Source organism: Ovis canadensis, chromosome 12, assembly GCF_042477335.2.
Source record: "Ovis canadensis isolate MfBH-ARS-UI-01 breed Bighorn chromosome 12, ARS-UI_OviCan_v2, whole genome shotgun sequence".
Taxonomy (NCBI): Eukaryota; Metazoa; Chordata; class Mammalia; order Artiodactyla; family Bovidae; genus Ovis; species Ovis canadensis.
In genome coordinates, this window is record NC_091256.1 from 30126241 (window position 1) to 30151703 (window position 25463).

Here is a 25463-nt window from a genome sequence, read left to right on the forward strand (position 1 = left end):
TGGTTTATTAAGGAAAAGACTCTTATTCGGTGGTCTTTCTGTGAAAAACATGTTAATCAGGAGAAGCCATCTCACCAAACTCAGGGACATGTGTCATAATCAGATTTCAACTTTGAGGCACTGATTTTTAATGGAGTATCAGCCATCTAATTCCAATTGCATTGGTGGGGTCTTGCATGCATTTCTGGTTTATGAGCTCATTTCTTAACAAATATGATATGCTTCTTAATGAAACAAGATACTTTGCTTTACTTTCTAATGGTCTATTTCAGTTATAAAAGCGAACCCAAAGTAAATACCAGACGGAAGCATGAGGAATTGTCCTATTAACACAAAACGTGTCATGTGAAGCTGTTTTCATTATAAATTAGCCTTTATGTTATTCCAAAGCTGCAGAGTCCTCAATAAACCCTCTCTGCCTCTAGTTCTCAAGGACAAGGGTGGGTCACTGGCTGGGAATGCCTTGACACCGTTCCCTGCTTTTCTCAGCCTGGCCTCTGATTAAGTGCCTGCTGCCGAATATTATGAGGTCATCCAGTGCTGAAAAAACGAACCAGGAAAACATATTCAGCACTCTATTTATGAGAGTGGGTATGTGTGCATTCATATATGTACGCACACTCCAAATAATTTTAAATTAAAGCATTTTTAAAATACTTAATGGAGGTTAAGCAGCATTTTTAACCTCTGTTCGAGTTATTGAATGGCATATTAAAACCAATGTGGCTCTAATGTACCTTCTAATGTGCACTGCTGCTTTAACAAATTGCCTATAAATTTTCGTTGAATTAAGCCTATTCCTTGTACATTCCTAGTAAGGTTAGGTTAATAATACATGAGGTTCCATTATATGCACCTTCCTTAATAATGTTTTTTAAGAAAGTAGGACAAGAGTCTATGAGTACTGGTCTAAGATGGTCACTAACACTTACAATCACAGATGGAAAAGGCGGGCTGGATTCTTGGGCTACTGGTTCACCCCTCTACACCACACTGCTCCCTCCACAACCTGAGGCTCATGTACACACATCAGCGTAGGTGTCTGTTCCATATAATATGATCTAGATTTCTTGATGTCTTTAAAGAAGTAGAGAGAAAGTTTTCTGATCACAGCAGTGCATTTTAATGTGCCCACTGCAGGGCTGACAACTGTGAGGCATCTGTTTATAATGAAGGTACTTCAGGCTCTGGGTTTCTATTTTCAATGTAAATTTCACGGGAAGAGATGATAAAACCCAGAAAGCAAAATTCAGAGTAGTTTCTGAAGCTAGAAGAATATAAAACAGGAAAAAAAAAAAGAGGTCCACAAACACAGTTTGATTTTTCCATAGGCTAGATGTAAGTGTACAAACTATCTTGCATTGTCCAGAAAATGCATTAACTCCTTAAGCTACCATTTTCTTTCCTCCCTTGCAAGGTAGAAAGCCATACTCTCACTATGTGTAGCTAAAGAAGCACTCCCTGGTTTGCAATAATCTCATGCTAATAAGAGCAGAGCATTGAGGTAGTTTTTCAATGAAGTCACTCACTAGTTCAGGAACTATATATGGACCCCCCACTATGGAGGTGTGTTCCAAGGCCGGGTATAGACCACTGAACAATCTGGGGAAAGCAGTGAGATTTGTAGGCTGGAGAGGAATAAACTGTCTTCTGGAAATGAGTTCATGGGCACCACAAATCATAGGGGCCATTAGAGTCCATCAACTCTGCTGTTGCCTTACAATCATGGAAAGCCAGTGCATGGTGGGGTGATGCGATCTGACTAAAGCTTGAAGAGCATCACTTTGGCTGTATGTTGGGGAGTGACTGGAGAAGGATAAAGAGGAGAAACAGGGACTTCAGGCAGCTACTAGGATAGTCCAGGAGGAAAATGACCATGGTGTGAACCCAGATGGATAATTGACTGAGCTAAGAAGTGGTAAAATACTGTATATATACAAAGGTGAAACCAACAAGACTGATTTTGAAAAAAGAGATAAGAGTGTGAGAAAGACCACCAAGGATGGCTATAAGGATTTGATTTGAAAAGATAACAACCCAGAACATACTGTGGTAACATTTTCAGTTAAGCATGGTTGATTGAACCGTTTTCCTTCTAAAGTTCAAAAAGTTTAATAAAAAAGAACAGAAGAGGAAATGGCAGTCAAGGACAGATATCTACAAGTAAAAGCCAAGCACCTAAGGTAGACAGGCCAATAATAAGCTAATTGATGCAAGTTTGTATAACTCGGGGGGTATTTTAGGGGGCTCCAAAATCACTGCAGATGGTGATTGCAGCCATGAAATTAAAAGACACTTACTCCTTGGAAGAAAAGTTATGACCAACCTAGATAGCATATTCAAAAGCAGAAACATTACTTTGCCGACTAAGGTCCGTCTAATCAAGGCTATGGTTTTTCCAGTGGTCATGTATGGATGCGAAAGTTGGACTGTGAAGAAAGCTGAGCGCTGAAGAATTGATGCTTTTGAATTGTGGTGTTGGAGACGACTCTTGAGAGTCCCTTGGACTGCAAGGAGATCCAACCAGTCCATTCTGAAGGAGATCAGCCCCGGGATTTCTTCGGAGGGAATGATGCTAAAGCTGAAACTCCAGTACTTTGGCCACCTCATGCGAAGAGTTGACTCACTGGAAAAGACTCTGATGCTGGGAGGTATTGGAGGCAGGAGGAGAAGGGGACGACCGAGGATGAGATGGCTGGATGGCATCACTGACTCAATGGACGCAAGTCTGAGTAAACTCCAGGAGTTGGTGATGGACAGGGAGGCCTGGCGTGCTGCGATTCATGGGGTTGCAAAGAGTCAGACATGACTGAGCTACTGAACTGAACTAGGGCGTGGGGAGTGGGGGGAAGTAAAATTGAAGGCTTCAGAGAGTTCTGAAGGCAGGTGACTTTCCCCAAACCAAATGTTCTCCCTATAATGTTTCGAGGGAAGACACTGAGTTTTCTCTTTAGAGGTTAAACCAGAGAGGGTTTGTATTCAACAGGTACAGGGATGAAGTGCTACACTGAACATGGGGATGATATGAACTGGTATCTGTGATGGTTAATTTTATGGTCCACTTGGAGAGATTTGATGTCCAGTTGCTCAGTCAAACACTGGTCTAGATGTTTCTATGAAGGTGTTTTATAGATTTTCCCAGACATAAGAACATTAATCTAAAGAAAAAAGGCCCCAATGAACTCCCAGAAAAATTATTTAACAAAAAGCATCTCATCATGAAATTTTCTGAAATGAAGGATATAGAAATAGTAAAACTTCTGGAATGTTAAAAAAAAAAAGAAAAACAAGAAAGAAGCAAGAATCAGGTTGGTACTGCTAGAAGATAATGGTGAAATAAATTTGTTGAGTGAAAATTATTCCATATAACGCTAAATTTTCAAATAGCTCGAAGTATAGAATAGAGATAATTTCAGATATTCAAAATTCTTTAAAAAAAATAAATAAACCACTTTCCTCCCTGTACTCTTACTTAGAAGCTACTGAAGCATTTATTCTACCAAATACACAAATAAACCAAGAAAAAAAAAAAGAAAACATAGGCTTCAGGACACCAGGTATCCAATATAGGAGACATGTGAAGGAAATCTTCAGCAAGCTGCAAAACTACTAGTATAGAGCTGTGCAACAGGACTACAGGTAGACAGGCTGAAATCAAAACAATAGGTCAGGAGTTCAGATCCTCCCATGGAATGATATATTCAGTGGGGAAAAAACACACAAACACATATACACACACGTACATCTTCTATTGGTTCTGTTTCTCTGGAGAACCCTACATAATACAGATGCTCTTGGTAAAACTCCTGACTATTTCTCTTTTCAATTAAACAAACCACTTACTGAGCGCATGCAATATACAATATATTAATATTATGGCTTCCCTGGTGGCTCAGATGGTAAAGAATCCACCTGCAATGCAGAAGACCTGTGTTTGATCCCGGGGTTGGGAAGATCCCCTGGTGGAGGGTATGGCAACCCACTCCAGTACTCTTGCCTGGCGGGCTACAGTCCATGGGGTCACAAAGAGTCAGACACGACTGAGTGACTAAGCACACACAGGATGATATTATGGCTATGTAAGTTGAATAATATAACCTTTACTCTCAAGATGTTGAACTCAAACAAGGGAAATAAGACAACTGTACAAGTAAATAAAATACAAGGTTACTTTAAATATGATAATGATTTTCATTAATAGTAATGATCCTCATCCTGTATTCTCCTTAAAAGAGAGAACAGCTTGCCATATACCTTTGCAGAAGAGTGTTGTGACATCTCTACTTAGGCAAATAGTTACTAAGAAACTATTCTCCTAAAAAACAACACTATACCAGATAAATCCCCAAAAGAAAGTGGTCAGGAGACCATGAGGATTGAGCATGATTTCTAATCATTCAATTACATTTTTATCAACATTTACATACAGCTTTTAAAATTAAATAAAATTTAAAGATTCCCAATGTAAAGTGGCATCTTGCTTCTTCATCCTTCTCCCAGAACTTTCCCTGCCTATAATAACCACCTTCAACTCCTATAGTTTCTTCTTTCATTTCTCTGTTTCTGAGTAACATACATATACTGTTACATCTCAACTTCTAACATTTATACTACGGTCTTTCCAATTTAGAAAATGAATATTTAGCTCTTTATACCTCCTCAATAATCCCATTAGTTGCTTAAATCAGTATTCACAGATTATTTTATTATGACTGTATAAATCTATTTCACAGTTATACCCTAAAATATGATTGATTATATTTCTTTTCTTGAAAAATCTGCCTATGCTTAATTTTCTAGGAATCTCTTAGACATGTCTAGGCCCTAAAACTCTCCAATAGAACCTTATCCAAGGAATCTATCAGTTTCTTTTTTCCACTGAATGTATTAGTCCACAAGAGGATCTGAAGCCCTGACCCTCCTGTTGTGATTTGAGTCCATTGATCTCTAGTTCTATTGTATTGCTGTATTCTAGGTCAGAATGAAACACTAAATAAACTTTAACAATGGAAAACAAGTCAAAAGCATATTACATTTGCTCTATTAACTTTTGCTGGCTTACTTACAAAGAAGGATATATAAATCATGGCTATTTGTGCAGAAATGGATTACACTATTTCCAGAACTGAAGTGTTAACAAATATTTTTTTAAAAAGTCTTAGAATATGAAAAAATGATTGCACATTTGGAAGGATAAATCTGAAGCTGAAAGTCATAATATGCTGCAGCTGTCAGGTAGGTTATCTGCTCAACTCTCAATTATCTTTCTGTTTCCTGGGATACTTACCACCTTGCTCCTACCTGAAGGAGTGATTCCTAGAAGCCAGGCTTATTTTAGGTGATCCTGACACTGGTCACAGTGAACTGCCACAGACATGGCCACCCTAACAAAACTCAGTCAATTAGAATCAATGAGAGTCAATTAGGATCTTCTTCCTGAAACTGTAACTAAGAAGCAGCTAATGTCTCTCTGTATAACTGGAATTAGAACTGTAAGCAAACTCGGAGGACAGCAGTGACCATACAATCACACAGAGAGGGTAAGAGAAGCAAAAGGTGCCCATCTGCAGACAGACAGAGGGTGGGAATAAATGAATGAATAGGAGCTTTCTAGTTTCTAAGTCCTGACTGCATTTGCTCCATGTCAGGTTTTATGGAACATTCAGTGATAATAAAGCCTCCACTTATGTTGAAGCTAGTTTGTATTTTTTTCTGATATTTTATCTTAAAGGAAATTAACTATTTATCAATTCTTTTCTGTCTCTTTGGGTTTACTTGTCACACTGACCAATGTCAAGGGAAAGGTTTTGTCCAATTCTCCTGAGCTGAATTCCTTAGTCTTATCCTCTCTGGCAGGCAAATCACCCTTTTAAATTTGCATCACCTTCATTTTCACAGGTTCAGATAACTCAGAGTTAATTTTGCTAGACAGGACAATGATTAGTACAGCTGTTAAACAACTGATAAATATTTACACTTATCATAACACCATGATGAACGTACCCTAAAGAAAGTACATTGCTTTAATTAAATCATATAAAGGCAAAGAGAAAGCCATGGATAGGGTTCATTTTTCTTCCAATTGGGAAATCTGGAAAGATGGGCACAGTAGGACTAAATAGTAGCCTATTTTATTAACTTAATGTCTTTTAAAAATAATTCTAGAGAGTACTGAGTAGAGTTCCCTGTGCTATAAGATAGGTCCTCATTATTTATCTATTTTATATATAGGAGTGTGCATATGCCAATCCTGATCTCCCAATTTACCCTCCCCCTTACTCACTGGGTAACCATAGGTTTGTTTTCTACCTCTGTGAGAAAAGGATCTGAAAAAGAATGGATATATACATTTAACTGATTCACTTTGCTGTACAGGAGAAACTAACACCACACTCTAAACCAACTTTTTTTGTTGTTTAATCACTAAATCGTGTCAGACTCTTTTGCAACCTCATAGACTATACCCTGCCAGGCTCCTTCTTCCATGCGATTTCCCTGGCAAGAATACTAGAGTGGGTTGCACTTCTTTCTCCAAGGGATCTTCCTGATCCAGTGATCAAACCCATGTCTCCTACATTGGCAGGCAGGTTCTTTACCACTGAGCCACCAGAAAAGCCCCCAGAATTTAAATAATAATAATAATAATGTAAATGAAAGTGAAAGCAAAAGTCGCTCAGTCATGTCTGACTCTTTGCGACCTTGTGGGCTATCCAGTCGATGGACTTCTCCAGGCAAGAATACTGGAGTGGGTAGCCATTCCCGTCTCCAGGGGATCTTCCCAATCCAGGGATCGAACCCAGGTCTTCCACACTGTAGGCGGATTCTTTACCAGTGAGTCACCAGAGAAAATGTAAATAAAGCCTTAAAAAAAATTTAAGTAATTTTAGATGTTTCTATATGATGCCAGGACATATAGCTCATTCAATAAAAACACTTAGCCTTTATTGAGAAAGTTCATCATCTGAATATCTAGCATTGTGCAGATAATCAACTCAAGTTTCCTTTGTCTGGAATATAAAATATATTCTTGCTGTTCTTAGCTTTTATTTAGTTGCTAAAAGGGAATTTAATTCAAGTTGAGAAATGAAATAAAAGTCTCAATTATTAAGTGTCTGAATGCGGCATTTATCTAAATGGTCACTCCAATATAGAAACACAAATATGCCACATAATCTTTAATAGACCAAATAGTTACATCTCTATTAGATAACAATATAAATGCAACAGTGGTATTGGAGATTATTTTTTTCAAAGTCCTAACTGAGAAGCAAAGAGGAATCACCTGATGCAGAATAAAAAGTAAGTTGTCTTGTACTGAAAATGTAACACATTTCTCTTACCTGGTTGACATTGATTACACCTTCTTCCTTGACGATTAGGCAAACATGGGCACTGGCCACTGAGTGGGTCACAAATGTTCCCAGGTAATGTCCCCAGGGAGTCACACTCACACATCTGGCAGCCTTGAAAACTGCCAACGGTCAGATTGTACCTGTGAGGCTCACACTGATTACAGTGAAGACCTGTTACTCCTAATTTGCAGGGACACTGTCCTGTCGATTTGTCACAGAGCAGAGAGCCATTTATGGTCCCAGTCCTATCGCAGCTACAAGGCAGACAGAGGAAAGAATGGTTTTGCCGCTGGTAGAAGTATCCCTCCACACACTCACTGCAGCGTCTTCCCCCAACATTGGGCTTGCAGACACACTGTCCTGTCCAAGCATCACAGACCGTCCCAGACTGGGACCCTGCCACATCACAGTCACAGGCCTTACAACCGGTGGCATCCAGGCCGTAAAAGTGTTCTCTGCAGGTGTCACACTGAAGTCCTTTGGCTTCCTTTTTGCACTCACACTGCCCAGAAAGAGGATTGCAGAGTCTGTTCACTGAGCCGTGGAGGTTACACTGGCAGGGCTCACATCCATCGTCATTAAAACTTTGGAGAAATTTAAACCCAAAATTGCAGTGATCACATCTGAGACCTAAAGAGAAAAATATGTTTAGAAAGGTAGAGATGTGAAAACAACTCTATTTAAGTTTTCAAGATAGTCGAAGTGCAAACAATGCTGTTACAAACATTTAATACAGACACAATAAAACTTTGAGTGTTTTTTTCACAAGTAATACCAAAGAGGGCTGATAGTATAGTCAAAATATGATGGCAATATTTAAGTGGTACCCACATACCACATTACTTTTTGCAATGTGCTTTATAAGATTTTATTTATTACTTAATGCAAAGAAAAATTCTTAAAGCAAATGTTGCTTCTGTTACACATAATGGAACTCTTTTCCTATAACAAATATCAGAACTATTATTTTGAAATTATTTAACTATATTAAAACCATCATTTTTATTTTATCTTAAAGTATGTTCATTTAAAAGTCGAGCGTGAAATACATTTTCAAAGCCATACAGAATTATGCATTACTGCATAAGTTATTTTGTTAGAAATCAAAATCCATTCAAAATGATTAATAAATGTTAACCTGATGACTATTTTGTTGAAACAGTACACATCTTACTTCTGAATATCACAGATTTAAATAATTAATATAAATAAAAGTTATCCAGAGCAATTTTATTTCAATGCTTTTATACACTCCTATATTTTATCATTTTCAGTTAGTATAAATTATGCTCTCCTTGGCTCATAAAGCAATCACATTACTTGTCATATTGCGTGATTCAGAACTTACCTCTTTAAACACTAAGTAAATTCTGCTGTTTGTATTACCTGTACTTAAGGAGTACATACATACATACATTTCACAAACTGAGAAAAATGTTTTATCACCTATACTTAAATCTGACAACTTTGTTGAGTTTCAAAAAAGAGTACTACAATGCAAAGGAATAAAAAAATACTCGAGTAGTAAATGTTGAGATGCAAAATGCTTTCTTTAGCTAGTTTTCACATATGCATGAATTTAAATAACTGACTATGTGAGGCTGAATCAATTGAAACATTTCAAGCTATAACAACATTAAACAATTAGTCTTAAAATAACAGTTAAAAACAGTCAGGAGCCCATATGCGGAAAAGCATTTCCTAAACCAGACGGAAATGCATAATATATAAGTATATATATGGATAAAAATTCAAGAACTCCAATGGAAGGCAAATTCTTTAACAGTGATGAATGACTCACCTAAGGCATATCATTTAATTTCAATAAGGAAAATAAAAAAGGACCACTATTGCTGCAAATTTTAAAAATAACTGTATTGTTAACAAGAATTATGACTCATTTTGAACTATTAAAATTGGTCTACATGGATTCATATCATATCAGTTTCAAAAATATGCGCAGTGCTTATTTGAATATGCCATACATATTCCTGACAGGTAATCTATTCCTAACGATACTCAGGAAGGCCTACAGGGCATCACATTCAGTGTTAACAAGTACAGGCGAGTTAGCACACTTGGCATTTAATTCACATTCTTCTCCCTTTTTATTCTAGATGAATGACCTACTTTAATAAAATTATTGGTGCTAATGTATTTTACTGGTGATAGAATCATTAGTAAGATTTAACAGTTTTGTGAAATCTAACAGTTTGCTTTCTGAAGCACAGACAACATACACTTGTATTTTCTATTGTTTTCTTAATAATACAAAGTAAAATTGAATAGTTACTTGTAGTCCCATTAGGAAAAGAAACATATAGACATATCCAGTTTACATTTTTATTAAAAAAATAATGCATATGCAGAAGTAACTCGAGTTAATAATATCAAACTGATGATTTCATCTTTAAAAATATGTATTTATATTTTCCTGAAGAAAACTACCAAGATCATGCAATAATACAAGTAAATGACAGCAAGTTTGTAATAAATTCCAAGTAATGTGTGATGCTTTTCTTCCTTAAGCTCTGGAAAATATCACAGGAAAGATTTTACTGATACCGAGATGTAACCATTTGATTGTCCCTAAAGATCTCTCTTTAAATTTTGTTTTCACATCTTGAATTTAAAGTATATCTTATATCAAAGAACACAGGATTCTATATAGATTGAACATGAAAAACTTCATTCACTATCTCAGATAGCACTTATACAAAAGCATGCTTCTATTTATAAGTTACTCTTTTTTTTTCCTGAAAAGTTAGTTTTTGTATGCTTGAAATGCATAAGGGCAAGTTATGATAAAGATTCTGATTTAATCTTTTTTAAACCAGAGAAATCTTGTATAATATAAAGCAGGCCCATATTCTTTTGTATTAAATTAAAATGCTTGTCTAGCTGTATTGTACAAAATGACAAATGTATACTCATATATAAAAAAGGTAAAGAATTTGCTTTAGTGTTATATCAGAAATGAAAATGTTGTTCCAAATGATATGTTCACATATTTGTATATATGCATGTTTGCAGGCGTATGTGCGTTTGTGTGTCTGCCAGGCATGTTTTTATTATCATAAGGTTCAGCTCAGTGTAAGAAAAACCATGGACGACTTGGTGTCTTGAATGACAATAGAAAGGTAAAGGTCTTTTTTAAACTTCCTATACAAACCAAGACACGCTCAGTTACAATATAAGACTTACTTTATCAGGAAACTTTCCTCTCATAATATTCTCATATATCAAAATTTCAAAGTGCATTATGTACATAGTGCATTTCGGGCACTTGATAAATTTTGTCCTTATGTGGCTGTGGTTCCCCTCAAAAATGTTGGATGTAATAAATTGCTATAATCAAATCTAATTTCTGAAAAATACCTGTGGGAGTAACAAACAAAAAAGCACGTCTTGTATAAAAAAAATGATAAATAACACCAAAGGTAGCTGTTTATTATAATCAGCTTGGTGCTGAATTACAAAATTAAAATTATGTGGCCCTTTATAACTAACCCTAGCAATATACATGATCTGTGGAATTATGTTGACTTATTTTGCATTTCATAGGAACAGTTCAAAGAAATATAATAGAAAAAAATGGAAAGATTTATCACAAAGGACCCTGTAGCACAGAACATTTTGAAAAAAATCCATTTATTTTAGTCTATTAAGAAAACTAGCATGAAAATGATTTGCTTAGAACTCATTAAGTGTAAAACATTTTGAAAAGTGCTAATTCTCTAAAAGAAATATCTATGAAGTAAGCAAATTATATTTTTCTATGACTTATTAGTATGGGACCATGTGAACTATCGCATCTACGGAATAAAGAAACTTCTAAAGGATTGATTAAACTAAGCTTCAAGCTGTAGTTTGAGAGAATTATTAATTTAGTCATTTTCAGACAGTTAATTTCATCCAAATTGTTTTTTTTTTTTCCCAGCCTGCCTTGAGCAAGGAAATTTGCTTTACTCTTCAGCGAAGAAATCAAATAGAGGATTTTATTCCAGATGGTAACAGAGATGTGACTGCAAACTTCTGCATTACATACCAATAACATTTGCTTTGCACTTGCACTGGCCTGAATTTGGGTGACAGGTAATATCTCCATCCACTGTCCCAGAGGTATTACAGTTGCACGGACTGCAGCCATCAGGATCCCACTCCTGGAGGTTGTAGAATCCGTTCTGGCACTGATTGCACTGTCTGCCAGACACATGTCTCTTACAATTACACTGGCCTCCGATCTAGAGAAGATACAACATTTTGTAGAATGATGAACGTATCTATTTTTAGATAATTTGCTCATTAGGTACAAGACAGGGAGGGCAGGGAGGAAAAAACTTTAAATGTGAAAGAGGGTAATAAGGTATTTCTCTTCCCAACACAGAAACATGGGAGAGCTTCAGCAGGGTGAATATATAGAACTTAATGAAAATAAACCCACGGAAGTCAGTAGTATATGACTAAAAGGGAAGTGGAATTAAGCCTTCAGCAACATATGAAGAAATCAAAATATAGTCATGGGGAGACTGAAAATAGAAATGGGCCAGTAGTTAAGTTAGTCTTTTACCCATACCTTTTTCATTCCTCTCATTTACTCCTTGATCCAGACTTGTTCTGTGCATGCCAATGCTTCAACTAAGAATCTTTCTATAATATCATCCCACCAAAGTTTTAACAGTGTTTAAAATAAAGTTCATAACAGCATCCATTTACGCCTATTGATAATGATCCTAACAATGTTTTTTTGGCACAATTCCATTCAGGAATATTTTGGCATATTTATGATTCATTTATATTATGATTTAACCATACTGAGTGAATTTAACTGATTTACATTCCAATCCCAAAGAAAGGCAATGCCAAAGAATGCTCAAACTACCGCACAATTGTACTCATCTCACATGCTGGTAAAGTAATGCTCAAAATTCTCCAAGCCAGGCTTCAGCAATACGTGAACCATGAACTTCCAGATGTTCAAGCTGGTTTTAGGAAAGGCAGAGGAACCAGAGATCAAATTACCAACATCCGCTGGATCATCAAAAAAGCAAGAGAGTTCCAGAAAAACATCTGCTTTACTGACTATGCCAAAGCCTTTGACTGTGTGCATCACAATAAACTATGGAAAATTCTGAAAGAGATGGGAATACCAGACCACCTGACCTGCCTCTTGAGAAACCTATATGCAGGTCAGGAAGCAACAGTTAGAACTGGACATGGAACAACAGACTGGTTCCAAATAGGAAAAGGAGTATGTCAAGGCTGTATACTGTCACCCTGCTTATTTAACTTATATGCAGAGTGAGTGAGTGAAGTTGCTCAGTCGTGTCCGACTCTTTGCAACCCCGTGGACTGTAGCCTACCAGGCTCCTCCATCCATGGGATTCTCCAGGCAACAATACTGGAGTGGGTTGCCATTTCCTTCTCCAGGGGATCTTCCCTATCCAGGGATCGAACCCAGGTCTCCTGCATTGCGGGCAGACTGCAATGCAGCAGAGGCTTTAACCTCTCAGCCACCAGGGAAGCCCTATATGCAGAGTACCTCATGAGAAACGCTGGGCTGGAAGAAGCAGAAGCTGGAATCAAGATTGCCAGGAGAAATATCAATAACCTCATGGCAACCCACTCCAGTGTTCTTGCCTGGAGAATCCCAGGGATGGGGGAGCCTGGTGGGCTGCCGTCTCTGGGGTCACACAGAGTCGGACACGACTGAAGTGACTTAGCAGTAGCAGCAGCAGATATACAGATGACACCACCCTTATGGCAGAAAGTGAAGAGGAACTAAAAAGCTTCTTGATGAAAGTGAAAGAGAAGAGTGAAAAAGTTGGCTTAAAGCTCCAGATTCAGAAAACAAAGATCATGGAATCTGGTCCCATCACTTCATGGGAAATAGATGGGGAAACAGTAGAAACAGTGTTAGACTTTATTTTGGGGGGCTCCAAAATCACTGCAGATGGTGACTGCAGCCATGAAATTAAAAGACGCTTGCTCCTTGGAAGAAAAGTTATGACCAACCTAGATAGCATATTGAAAAGCAGAGACATTACTTTGCCAACAAAGGTCCGCCTAGTCAAAGCTATGGTTTTTCCAGTGGTCACGTATAGATGTGACAGTTGGCCTGTGAAGAAAGCTGAGTGCCGAAGAATTGATGCTTTTGAACTGTGGTGTTGGAGAAGACTCTTGAGAGTCCCTTGGACTAAAAGGAGATCCAACCAGTCCATTCTGAAGGAGATCAGCCCTGGGTGTTCTTTGGAAGGACTGATGCTAAAGCTGAAGCTCCAGTACTTTGGCCACCTCATGCGAAGAGTTGACTCATTGGAAAAGACTCTGATGCTGGGAGGGATTGGAGGCAGGAGGAGAAGGGGACGACAGAGGATGAGATGGCTGGATGCATCACCGACTCGATGCACAGGAGTCTGGGTTAGCTCCGGGAGTTGGTGATGGACAGGGAGGCCTGGCATGCTGCAATTCATGGGGTCGCAAAGAGTTGGACACGACTGAGCTACTGAACTGAACTGAACTGAAAAATATTAAAACGTTAATTATTTTAGAGCACGGACAACTAAAACATTATCTGATAAAAGGAATACTTTTCTCTTTGAGCTATTGTTTGAGAATGAAAATACATAGACTATAAAATAAAATGCTCATCTTCTATCTGCACTGGTAATGCTATATTGGTTAAAGAAAGAGCTAAAACCTTTCACAAGGGAATATATACATACAAAATGTGAAATAAGTATGAAGATTTCAATAACAATTTAGGACTTTCATGAGAGATGTATACAGACATCAAGTCTCTTATGAAACCATTGGCATCTCTCCTGGTGACTCCCTTCAACTCAGACTGAATCAGCTTGCCACCTTTGCACACAAGGTTAACACACAAGGAGGTAAACTACCTGTGGAAAGACACAGTTTGACTTACTTTTAAAATCTTGGGATATCCAAAAATATCACATGAGATTAGGATTCAGTAACAAAGATACAGAGAAGGGGTTTTATACCAAATAATTTTAAAGGATCTATCACTGCCTAATTTTTCATCTAGGAAATAGAACTCACTGGAATCATTACTTAAGGATAAGATAATTGACACAAACTGTATAACACGCTGAAAGAAAAAGGTTTATACATGTACTATATAAAGCTATAGAAAATAATGAAAAAGAGTATCAAAGACATGTATAGGTCAAAAAGATATGCAAGGAAAGTAACTTGCCCCCTTGTGTCTGACTGTCTATCCCAACCCCACTTTTACCCAGCCCCATGAAATCCACATTATTACTCAAAACAGGGCTTTGATTTGATCTACAAAATTATTGTTGTTGTTTAGTTGCTCAGTCATGTCTGAGTTTTTGCAACCACATGGACTACAGCACACCAGGCTACCCTGTCCTTCACTATCTCCCAGAGCTATTTCAAACCCATGTCTATCAAGTCAGTGATACTATCTAACCATCTCATCCTCTGTTGTGCCCCTCTTCTCCTGCCTTATACCTTTCCCAGCATCAGGGTCTTTTCCAATGAGTCAGCTCTTCACATCAGGTGGCCAAAGTATTGGAGCTTTAGCTGCAGCATCAGTCCTTCCAATGAATATTCAGGGTTGATTTCCTTTAGGACTAGTTTGATCTCCTTGCAGTCCAAGGAACACTCCACAGTCTTATTCAACACCACAGTTCAAAAGCATCATTCTTTAGAGCTCAGCTTTCTTTATGGTCTAACTCTCACATCTATACATGGCTACCGGAAAAACCAAAGCTTTGACTATATGGTTCTTTGTCAGCAAAGTAAGGTCTCTGCTTTTTAATACAGTGTCTAGGTCTGTCACAGATTTTCTTCTAAGGAGCTAGCGTCTTTTAATCTCGTGGCTGCAGTCACCATACGCAGTGATTTTGCAGCCCAAGAAAACAAAAGTGTTTCCATTGGTTCCCGATCTGTTTGCCATGAAGTGATGGGACCAGACGCCATGACCTTCATTTATTGAAAGCTGATATTTAAGCCAGATTTTTCTTTCTCCTCTTTCACCTTCATCAAGAGGCTCTTTAGTTCCTCTTCACTTTCTGCCATAAGGATGGTGTCATCTGCATATCTGAGGTTGTTGATATCTCTTCCAGCAATCTTGATTCCAACTTGTGCTTTATCCAGCCTGGCATTTCCCGTGATGTACTCTGTATATAAATTAAATAAGCAGGGTAACAATACACAGCTTTGACGTACTCCTTTCCCAAATTGGAACCAGTCCATTTTCCATATCCAGTTCTAACTGTTGCTTCTTGACCTGCATACAGGTTTCTCAGGAGGCAGGTAAGGTGGTCTGGGATTCCCATCTCTTGAAAAATTTTCCACAGTTTGTTGTGGTCCACACAGTCAAATGCTTTAGTGTAGTCAATGAAGCAGAAGTAAATGTTTCTCTGGAATTATCTTGCTTTTTCTATGACCCAATGATTGTTGTTAATTTGATCTCTGGTTCCTCTACCTTTTCTAAATCCAGCTTGAACATCTGGAAGTTCTCACTTCACTGAAGTGAGTACTGAAGACTAGCTTGAAAGATTTTGAGCATGACCTTTTTAGCATGTGAAATGAGAACAATTGTGCTTGAACATTCTTTGGCATTGCCCTTCTTTGGGATTAGAATAAAAACTGACCTTTTCCAGTTCTGTGGCCACTGCCGAGTTTTCCAAATTTGGTGGCATATCAAGTGCAGCACTTTCACAGCATCATCTTTTAGGATTTGAATTACCGCAGCTGGAACTCCATCATCTCCACTAGCTTTGTTCATACTGATGCTTCCTAAGGCCCACTTGATTTCCTGCTCCAGGATGTCTGGCTCTAGGGGAGTGAGCACACCATCATGGTTATCTGGGTCATGAAGATCTTTTTTGTATAGTTCTTCTCTGTACTCTTGCCACCTCTTCTAAATATCTTCTGCTTCTCTTAGGTCCATACTGTTTCTGTTCTTTACTGTGCCCATCTTTGCATGAAATGCTCCTTTGGTATCTAATTTTCTTGAAGAGACCTCTATCTTTCCCATTCTATTGTTTTCCTTCATCTCTTTGCATTGATCACTGAGGAAGGCTTTCTTACCTCTCCTTGCTAATCTTTGGAACTCTGCGTTCAGATGGATACACCTTTCTTTTTCTCCTTTACTTTCACTTCTCTTTTTTTCTCAGCTATTTGTAAGGCCTCCTCAGACAACTATTTCGCCTTTTTGCATTTCTTTTTCTTGGGGATGGTTTTGATCACTGCCCTCCTGTACAATGTCACAAACCTCTGTCCATAGTTCTTCAGGCACTCTATCAGATCTAGTCCCTTAAATCTATTTGTCATTTTCACTGTATAGAAATCAAATAAGTGATTTGATTTAGGTTATATCTGAGTGGCCTAGTGGTTTTCCCTACTTTTTTCAATATATCTGACTTTTGCAATAAGGAGTTCATGATCTGAGCAACCGTCAGCTTCCAGTCTTGTTTTTCCTAACTATATAGAGCTTCTGAATGATGTAAATCAAATCCCTTATGATTATACAGTACAGACACTGTACAGGAGACAGGGATCAAGATCATCCCCATGGAAAAGAAATGCAAAAAAGCAAAATGGCTGTCTGGGGAGGCCTTACAAATAGCTGTGAAAAGAAGAGAAGCGAAAAGCAAAGGAGAAAAGGAAAGATATAAGGATCTGAATGCAGAGTTCCAAAGAATAGCAAGAAGAGATCAGAAAGCCTTCCTCAGTGATCAACGCAAAGAAATAGAGGAAAACAACAGAATGGGAAAGACTAGAGATCTCTTCAAGAAAATTAGAGATACCAAGGGAACATTTCATGCAAAAATGGGCTCGATAAAGGGCAGAAATGGTATGGACCTAACAGAAGCAGAAGTTATTAAGAAGAGATGGCAAGAATACACAGAAGAACTGTAGAAAAAAGATCTTCACAACCCAGATAATCGTGATGATGTGATCACTAATCTAGAGCCAGACATCTTGGAATGTGAAGTCAAGTGGGCCTTAGAAAGTATCACTACGAACAAAGCTAGTGGAGATGATGGAATTCCAGTTGAGCTGTTTCAAATCCTGAAAGATGATGCTGTGAAAGTGCTGCACTCAATATGCCAGCAAGTTTGGAAAAGTCAGCAGTGGCCACAGGACTGGAAAAGGTCAGTTTTCATTCCAATCCCAAAGAAAGGCAATGCCAAAGAATGCTCAAACTACCGCACAATTGTACTCATCTCACATGCTGGTAAAGTAATGCTCAAAATTCTCCAAGCCAGGCTTCAGCAATACGTGAACCATGAACTCCCTGATGTTCAAGCTGGTTTTAGAACAGGCAGAAGAACCAGAGATCAAATTGCCAACATCCACTGGATCATTGAAAAAGCAAGAGAGTTCCAAAAAAACATCTATTTCTGGTTTATTGACTATGCCAAAGCCTTTGACTGTGTGGATCACAATAAATTGTGGAAAATTCTGAAAGAGATGGGAATACCAGACCACCTAACCTGCCTCTTGAGAAATCTGTATGCAGGTCAGGAAGCAACAGTTAGAACTGGACATGGAACACACACTGGTTCCAAATAGGAAAAGGAGTACGTCAAGGCTGTATATTGTCACCCTGCTTATTTAACTTCTATGCAGAGTACATCATGAGAAACGCTGGACTGGAAGAAACACAAGCTGGAATTAAGATTGCCGGGAGAAATAGCAATAACCTCAGATATGCAGACTATACCATCCTTATGGCAGAAAGTGAAAAGGAACTAAAAAGCCTCTTGGTGAAAGTGAAAGAGTTGAGTGAAAAAGTTGGCTTAAAGCTCCACATTCAGAAAACGAAGATCATGGCATCTGGTCCCATCACTTCATGGGAAATAGATGGGGAAACAGTGTCAGACTTTATTTTTTGGGGCTCCAAAATCACTGCAGATGGTGACTGCAGCCATGAAATTAAAAGATGCTTACTCCTTGGAAGAAAAGTTATGACCAACCTAGATAGTATATTCAAAAGCAGAGACATTACTTTGCCGACTAAGGTCCACCTAGTCAAGGCTAGATTTTTTCCAGTGGTCATGTATGGATGTGAGAGTTGGACTGTGAAGAAGGCTGAGGCTGAAGAATTGATGCGTTTGAACTGTGGTGTTGGAGAAGACTCTTGAGAGTCCCTTGGACTAAAAGGAGATCCAACCAGTCCATTCTGAAGGAGATCAGCCCTGGGATTTCTTTGGAAGGAATGATGCTAAAGCTGAAACTCCAGTACTTTGGCCACCTCATGCGAATAGCTGACTCATTGGAAAAGACTCTGATGCTGGGAGGGATTAGGGGCAGGAGGAGAAGGGGACGACCCAGGATGAGATGGCTGGATGGCATCACGGACTCGATGGACGTGAATCTGAGTGAACTCCGGGAGATGGTGATGGACAGGGAGGCGTGCTGCGATCCATGAGGTCGCAAAGAATTGGACATGACTGAGCAACTGAACTGAAATGAACTGATAGAGCTTCTCCATTTTCAGCTGCAAATAATATAATCAATGTGATTTCAGTATTGATCATTTGGTGATGTCTGTGTGTACAGTTGTATCATGTGTTGTCGGAAGAGGCCACAAAAATAAGCAGCATTACTGGCAGGTATGAGTTACTTATAAGGCCTTCCAGGTGGTATAGTGGTAAAGAATCTGCTTTCCAATGCTCAAGGCACAGGTTTGATCCCTGGGTTGGGAAGATCCCCTGGAGAACTAAGTGGCAACCCAGTGCAGGATTCTTGCCTAGGAAATCTTTTGGGCAGAGGAGCCTGGCGTGCTACCGTCCATGAGGTCCCAAAAGGGTTGGACATGACCTAGTAACTAAATAACATCATGCTCATGTTCAGTCATGTCCAACTCTTTGTATTCCTATGGACTGTAGCCCACCAGGCTTCTCTGTCCATAGGGTTTTCCAGGCAAGAATACTGAGTGAGCTGCCATTTCCTCCTCCAGGAGATTGTCCTGACCCAGGAATCAAACCTGTGTATCCTGATCTCCTGTATCTCCTTCACTACAGATGGATTCTTTACTGCTGAATCATTGGGAAGCTCCAGCAACTAAACAACAGATGAATTACACATAGCCATGAAAATCTAACAGATCTTTGATTATATCCTTAAACACTTCAAGTTCATTACCATTTAATAAATTCCTTATTTTCTGGTTCTGGTTTCATATATATTAATCTTGTCCTCCAGATTGCAAGCATCTTCAGAATTTGGACATACCTTGTATTTCTGTTAAAGAATAACCTTGTGTATTCCCCACGGGTAAAGAGTACTCTTTACAAAAATCTAGAGCAAGAATGAGTGAAAAAGTTAAAGATAAATAAAAGTGTATTCTGTGCTAAAATGTTATCTTCTTTGTATCCTGCTATATTCTTATTTAAATGTAAGATGTATCATCTGGAGCTTCCTTACCTCTTAAAATTTAGGTAAGACTGCCTGGAACCCTCATTCTATTTCTGTTGAGGGACAAATATGCTTCTTATGTTTTAAAAAATTCTATGTATACTGACATTCTTATGGTCACCCTGCCCCTAAATTTCTGCTTCTTCCATTTGGGAATCTTCCTGCCACCTAAGAGGTCTGCCCTATATCTTTCTAGACATGAAACTTGACTAATGTATCAATTTCAGAATAGGAACTCTTATTCTAAAAAAGTGATATATCTTAGTAAAGATGTGGAGTGAAAGAAGAGTGAGAACTCTCCTTTTCAATTTGTAGTATCTATTCAGTTTTCCTACTACTAGACATCTTCAAAAGGCTCTGTAATTCAGTCAGTTACCATTTCTGTGTCTTGTCTCTCCCTACTCCTCACCCTTCCCTATTGCACGTCTACTTTTCCTCTTTACACCTAACTCTTAGTCATCTTTTACATATATCGTCTAAAAAAAATGTTCAATATCGCCTTGATTAGTGAAACACTTCAGTCTTACGAAGGTATTTTTTCAGTACACATCAGAGATCTCCATATGAGAAAGTGGCTGCAAATAAGATAACCCAACTTTACTCTCATTTCATTAACACATGTAGTCTATAACTTCTCTATATAATCTGTACCTTAAAAGAGGTGGGAGGGGGGTCCATGTTTGGGAATGCATGTAAGAATTAAAGATTTTAAAATTTAAAAAATAAAAAACTAAAAATTAAAAAAAAAAAAAAAAAAAAAAAAAAAAAAATTAAAATATGGTTTAAAAGTCATAAAAGGTTTTATATATTATAAAATGAGTTCATTGTAATCAGTTTCTCAAAATTTACCTGAAAATACAAGTTTACTTCTATACTAGTCACTGTAGATTCCCTTCATTTTATGTGAGAGAATATAAATCTACCCACACTCTAATACCAATTCCTGGCCACCAAGAGAGAGAGAAAAGTATGACCCCCTCCCTTTAAAACTACACTTTCAAAAAGTCAGATACAACATTTTTCTGCTTCCATGCACTTTGATAGAATATTTTTAAAATTTACCCTAAGCTGACTTATTAATTGGCCAGTATTAAGTCAGCAAACAGGATGCAAGCAGAAGCTTGAAATGCTTGGAGATTTTAAATTGATTCTCTTGAGATGGGCTTGGAACCCTGAGGCCACTATGTAAACATGCTCAAGCTATCCTGTTGCAGGATTTGAGAACCTCTGGAGGAGAACATCCTCTCCTATCACCCCCAGTTAACATTCCACTTGACAACCACTAGCCATGTGAGTGAGACCTTCCTGGATCATCTAACTACCAGCTGACAAGCTAGCTGAACACATCAATAAAAGATCTCAGGCAAGATCAGTCAAGCCAGTACAGACCACCGCTGAGCCAAACCACAGAATTCTATACTAAGTGATTTTTACTGTTTTAAGCCAACATTTTAGAAGCAAAATTTGCAAACAATACTATTGATCAGAACTTAAATTACATATCTATACCTAACTGCCAAGGAGGCTGAAAAATGTAGTTTATTGTCTATGATCACATGGCCAAATAATATTTAAATTTCCATTAATAATGTGGAACAAAAATAATGAGGTACAACTACTATCTCTAATAACAAATATATGTTCATACTTTAAGCAATAGGGGCTTTCCAGCTCTTTAAGGCTGAAAACACAGTCTTGGGTGCATAAGTTTTGGTCTTGCATGCTTTCAGCCACATGAACAATGAGGGAAAAGGAGGCCCCCATGAGCTATAGGTAGAAACTCAGAAATAATTTTCATTAGCTTGGCTTGGGTTATATCTTTTCTTTTTTTAGTTTCTTAAGGTGGAGCTTTTTCTTTTATAATATAGAAAATTTAGAGCTTTTAGTATCTTACTCTGTGTGTGTGTGTGTGTATGCATGTGTTAGTCACTCAGTTTTGTCCAGCTCTTTGCAACCCCATGGGCTGTGGCCTGTCAGGCTCCTCTGTTCATGAAATTTTCCAGGCAAGAATACTGGAATGAGGTTGCCATGCCCTTCTCCAGCAGATCTTCCCAAACCAGGGATGGAACCTGGGTCTCCTGCATTGCAGACAGATTCTTTACCATCTGAGCCTCAAGGGTGGACCAATATTTTATTAATTACTACTATATCAGTATCCCACAGTTTTGATAAGTTGTGTTTTCAATTTCACTCAATTCAAAATACTTATAATTTCCCTTCTATTTCCTATTTGACCCTTAGTTTATTTAGTTGTCAAATAATCAAGGCTATTTCAAAGATTTCCTTATTATTGATTTCCAATTTTATTTAATGATTTCAGTCAGATAACATACTTTAAATGACTTGCATTCTTTTAAATGTATTTAGACTTGTTTTACGGACCAGAATTTGACCCATTTTGAGAGATGCTTTGTGTAGATTAGAAAAATATGTATATTCTTCTGTTGTTGACTTGAGTGTTCTATAAATGTCAAGTACTTCATCAAGTTGGTTGATCGTGCTTAGCTTTTCTGTCAATTCATTCTATTAATTACTAAGAACAGGGTATTGAAATTTTTACCTTTAATCATGGAGTTTTATATTTCTCCTTTCATTTCTGTCAATTTTTTACTTGTACAATTGCACAAACTCAGTTGTTTGGTGCATAAATATGCCATGGTTGAGAATTCTAAGAGCTCTACATAGCAAGTATTTAGAATTCCAAATCCCCCTTTTTTTTTTAATTTTTGCTTTATTTTGCTTTACAATACTGTATTGGTTTTGCCATACATTGACATGAATCAGCCACGGGTGTACATGAGTTCCCAATCCTGAACCCCCCTCCCACCTCCCACCCCATATCATCTCTCTGGATCATCCCCATGCACCAGCCCCAAGCATCCTGTATCCTGTATCGAACATAGACTGGTGATTCGTTTCTTACATGATAGCATACATGTTTCAATGCCATTCTCCCAAATCATCCCACCTTCTCCCTCTCCCACAGAGTCTAAAAGTCCGTTCTAAACATCTGTGTCTCTTTTGCTGTCTCACATACAGAGTTATCATTACCATCTTTCTAAATTCCATATATATGTGTTAGTATACTGTATTGGTGTTTTTCTTTCTGGCTTACTTCACTCTGTATAATAGGCTCCAGTTTCATCCACCTCATTAGAACTGATTCTAATGTATTCTTATTAATGATTGAGTAATACTCCATTGTGTATATGTATCACAGCTTTCTTATCCATTCATCTGCTGATGGACATCTAGGTTGTTTCCATGTCCTGGCTATTATAAACAGTGCTGCGATAAACATTGGGGTACACGTGTCTCTTTCCATTCTGGTTTCCTTGGTGTGTATGCCCAGCAGTGGGATTGCTGGGTCATATGGCAGCTCTATTTGCAATTTTTTAAGGAATCTCCACACTGTTCTCCATAGTGGCTGTACTAGTTTGCATTCCCACCAACAGTGTAAGAGGGTTCCCTTTTCTCCACACCCTCTCCAACATTTATTGCTTGTAGGCTTTTGGATCGCTGCCATTCTGACTGGTGTGAAATGGTACCTCATTGTGGTTTTGATTTGCATTTCTTTGATAATGAGTGATGTTAGGATCTTTTCAAGTGTTTGTTAGCCATCTGTATGTCTTCTTTGGAGAAATGTCTATTTAGTTCTTTGGCCCATTTTTTGATTGGGTCATTTATTTTTCTGGAATTGAGCTGCATAAGTTGCTTGTATATTTTTGAGATTAGTTGTTTGTCAGTTGCTTCATTTGCTAGTATTTTCTCCCATTCAGAAGGCTGTCTTTTCACCTTGCTTATATTTTTCTTTGTTGTGCAGAAGCTTTTAATTTTAATTAGATCCCATTTGATTATTTTTGCCTTTATTTCCAGTATTCTGGGAGGTTGATCATAAAGGATCCTGCTGTAATTTGTGTTGGAGAGTGTATTGCCTATGTTCTCCTCTAGGAGTTTTATAGTTCCGGTCTTACATTTAGATCTTTAATCCATTTTGAGTTTATTTTTGTGTACGGTGTTAGAAAGTGATCTAGTTTCATTCTTTTACAAGTGGTTGACCAGTTTTCCCAGCACCACTTGTTAAAGAGATTGTCTTTAATCCATTGTATATTCTTGCCTCCTTTGTTGAAGATAAGGTGTCCATAGGTGTGTGGATTTATCTCTGGGCTTTCTATTTTGTTCCATTGATCTATATTTCTGTCTTTGTGCCAGTACCATACTGTCTTGATGACTGTGGCTTTGTAGTAGAGCCTTAAGTCAGGCAGGTTGATTCCTTCAGTTCCATTCTTCTTTCTCAAGATTGCTTTGGCTATTTGAGGTTTTTTGTATTTCCATACAAATTGTGAAATTATTTGTTCTAGCTCTGTGAAAAATATGGCTGGTAGCTTGATAGGGATTGCATTGAATCTGTAGATTGCCTTGGGTAGTATACTCACTTTCACTATATTGATTCTTCTGATCCATGAACATGGTATATTTCTCCATCTATTAGTGTCCTCTTTTATTTCTTTCATCAGTGTTTTATAATTTTCTATATATAGGTCTTTAGTTTCTTTAGGTAGATATATTTCTAAGCATTTTATTCTTTTTGTTGCAATGGTGAATGGAATTGTTTCCTTAATTTCTTTTTCTACTTGCTCATTATTAGTGTATAGGAATGCAAGGGATTTCTGTGTGTTGATTTTATATCCTGCAACTTTACTATATTCATTGATTAGCTCTAGTAATTTTCTGGTGAATTCTTTAGGGTTATCTATGTAGAGGATCATGTCATCTACAAACAGTGAGAGTTTTACTTCTTCTTTTCCAATTTGGATTCCTTTTATTTCTTTTTCTGCTATGATTTTTGCTGTGGCCAAAACTTCTAGAACTATGCTGAATAGTAGTGGTGAAAGTGGGCACCCTTGTCTTGTTCCTGACTTTAGGGGAAATGCTTTCAATTTTTCACCATTGCGGATCCCTTTTTAAACCTACACAGTCAGGCACACTCATATTCCATCATGACATCAGTCTTATTGCCAAAAAAAAAAGCTAAATTAACCAGCTCAATTATATCAGACCATCAACAGTTGGGGAATGGATGAGATACAAGGCAGAAACTGAAGAATTAAGTGAAAGTGCATATACTAAGATTAAGTCCAAGTGTATGTATGCCTTCACCCCCTGCCACAATTCTCTTCCTCCTACACTGATTCTAGAAAGCCATGAGCCAGACTTGTTTTCTATAAAAAGGAAACTGGAAGAGAAAAGCTATAGATATAAGAATCTCTAGACTGATTCCTGGGACTCTAACCCCTACAAAGCTCACTTGCAGCTTGTACACACAAGAGTAAAGTAAGTTTAGAAGTCTTTCATGAGTTTATTGTAGAATTAAGAAGCCTTTAACCAGTTTATTATACAGAGCAGGCAGCAAAATTTCCAATGTGAAAAGCCAGGACCAAGAAAGAAAAGGAAGAATAAATAATAATTTACAAGAGAATAAAGGAATGCAGAGAACAGAAATATAAGAAACCAACCAATAATGAATGAAATACCACTGTAGCTATTATGTCCAAAAAGTTATGATAAATGCTGTATTCATTCAAAAACCTAGAATAAATCTAGGAAACAACTTGTGAAGGAAATAACTATTGAATATTGAAAAACAGGCAAAATAAACACCTCAAGCAAAAGACTGTAACAAAAAGT

The 25463-nt window shown here is 37.7% G+C and overlaps 1 protein-coding gene across 1 annotated transcript in view; it reads right to left on the reverse strand.

Annotated features, from left to right (window-relative positions):
* USH2A (usherin) overlaps window positions 1-25463 on the reverse strand; it is a 939490-nt gene that overhangs the window by 736633 nt on the left and 177394 nt on the right. Inside the window, exons 11-12 of the mRNA XM_069544562.1 lie at window positions 11401-11596; window positions 7341-7982 (exon numbers count right to left, since the gene is read on the reverse strand). Of these exons, the coding sequence (XP_069400663.1) occupies window positions 7341-7982; window positions 11401-11596 (838 nt within the window). The remainder of the gene's footprint in view (window positions 1-7340; window positions 7983-11400; window positions 11597-25463) is intronic.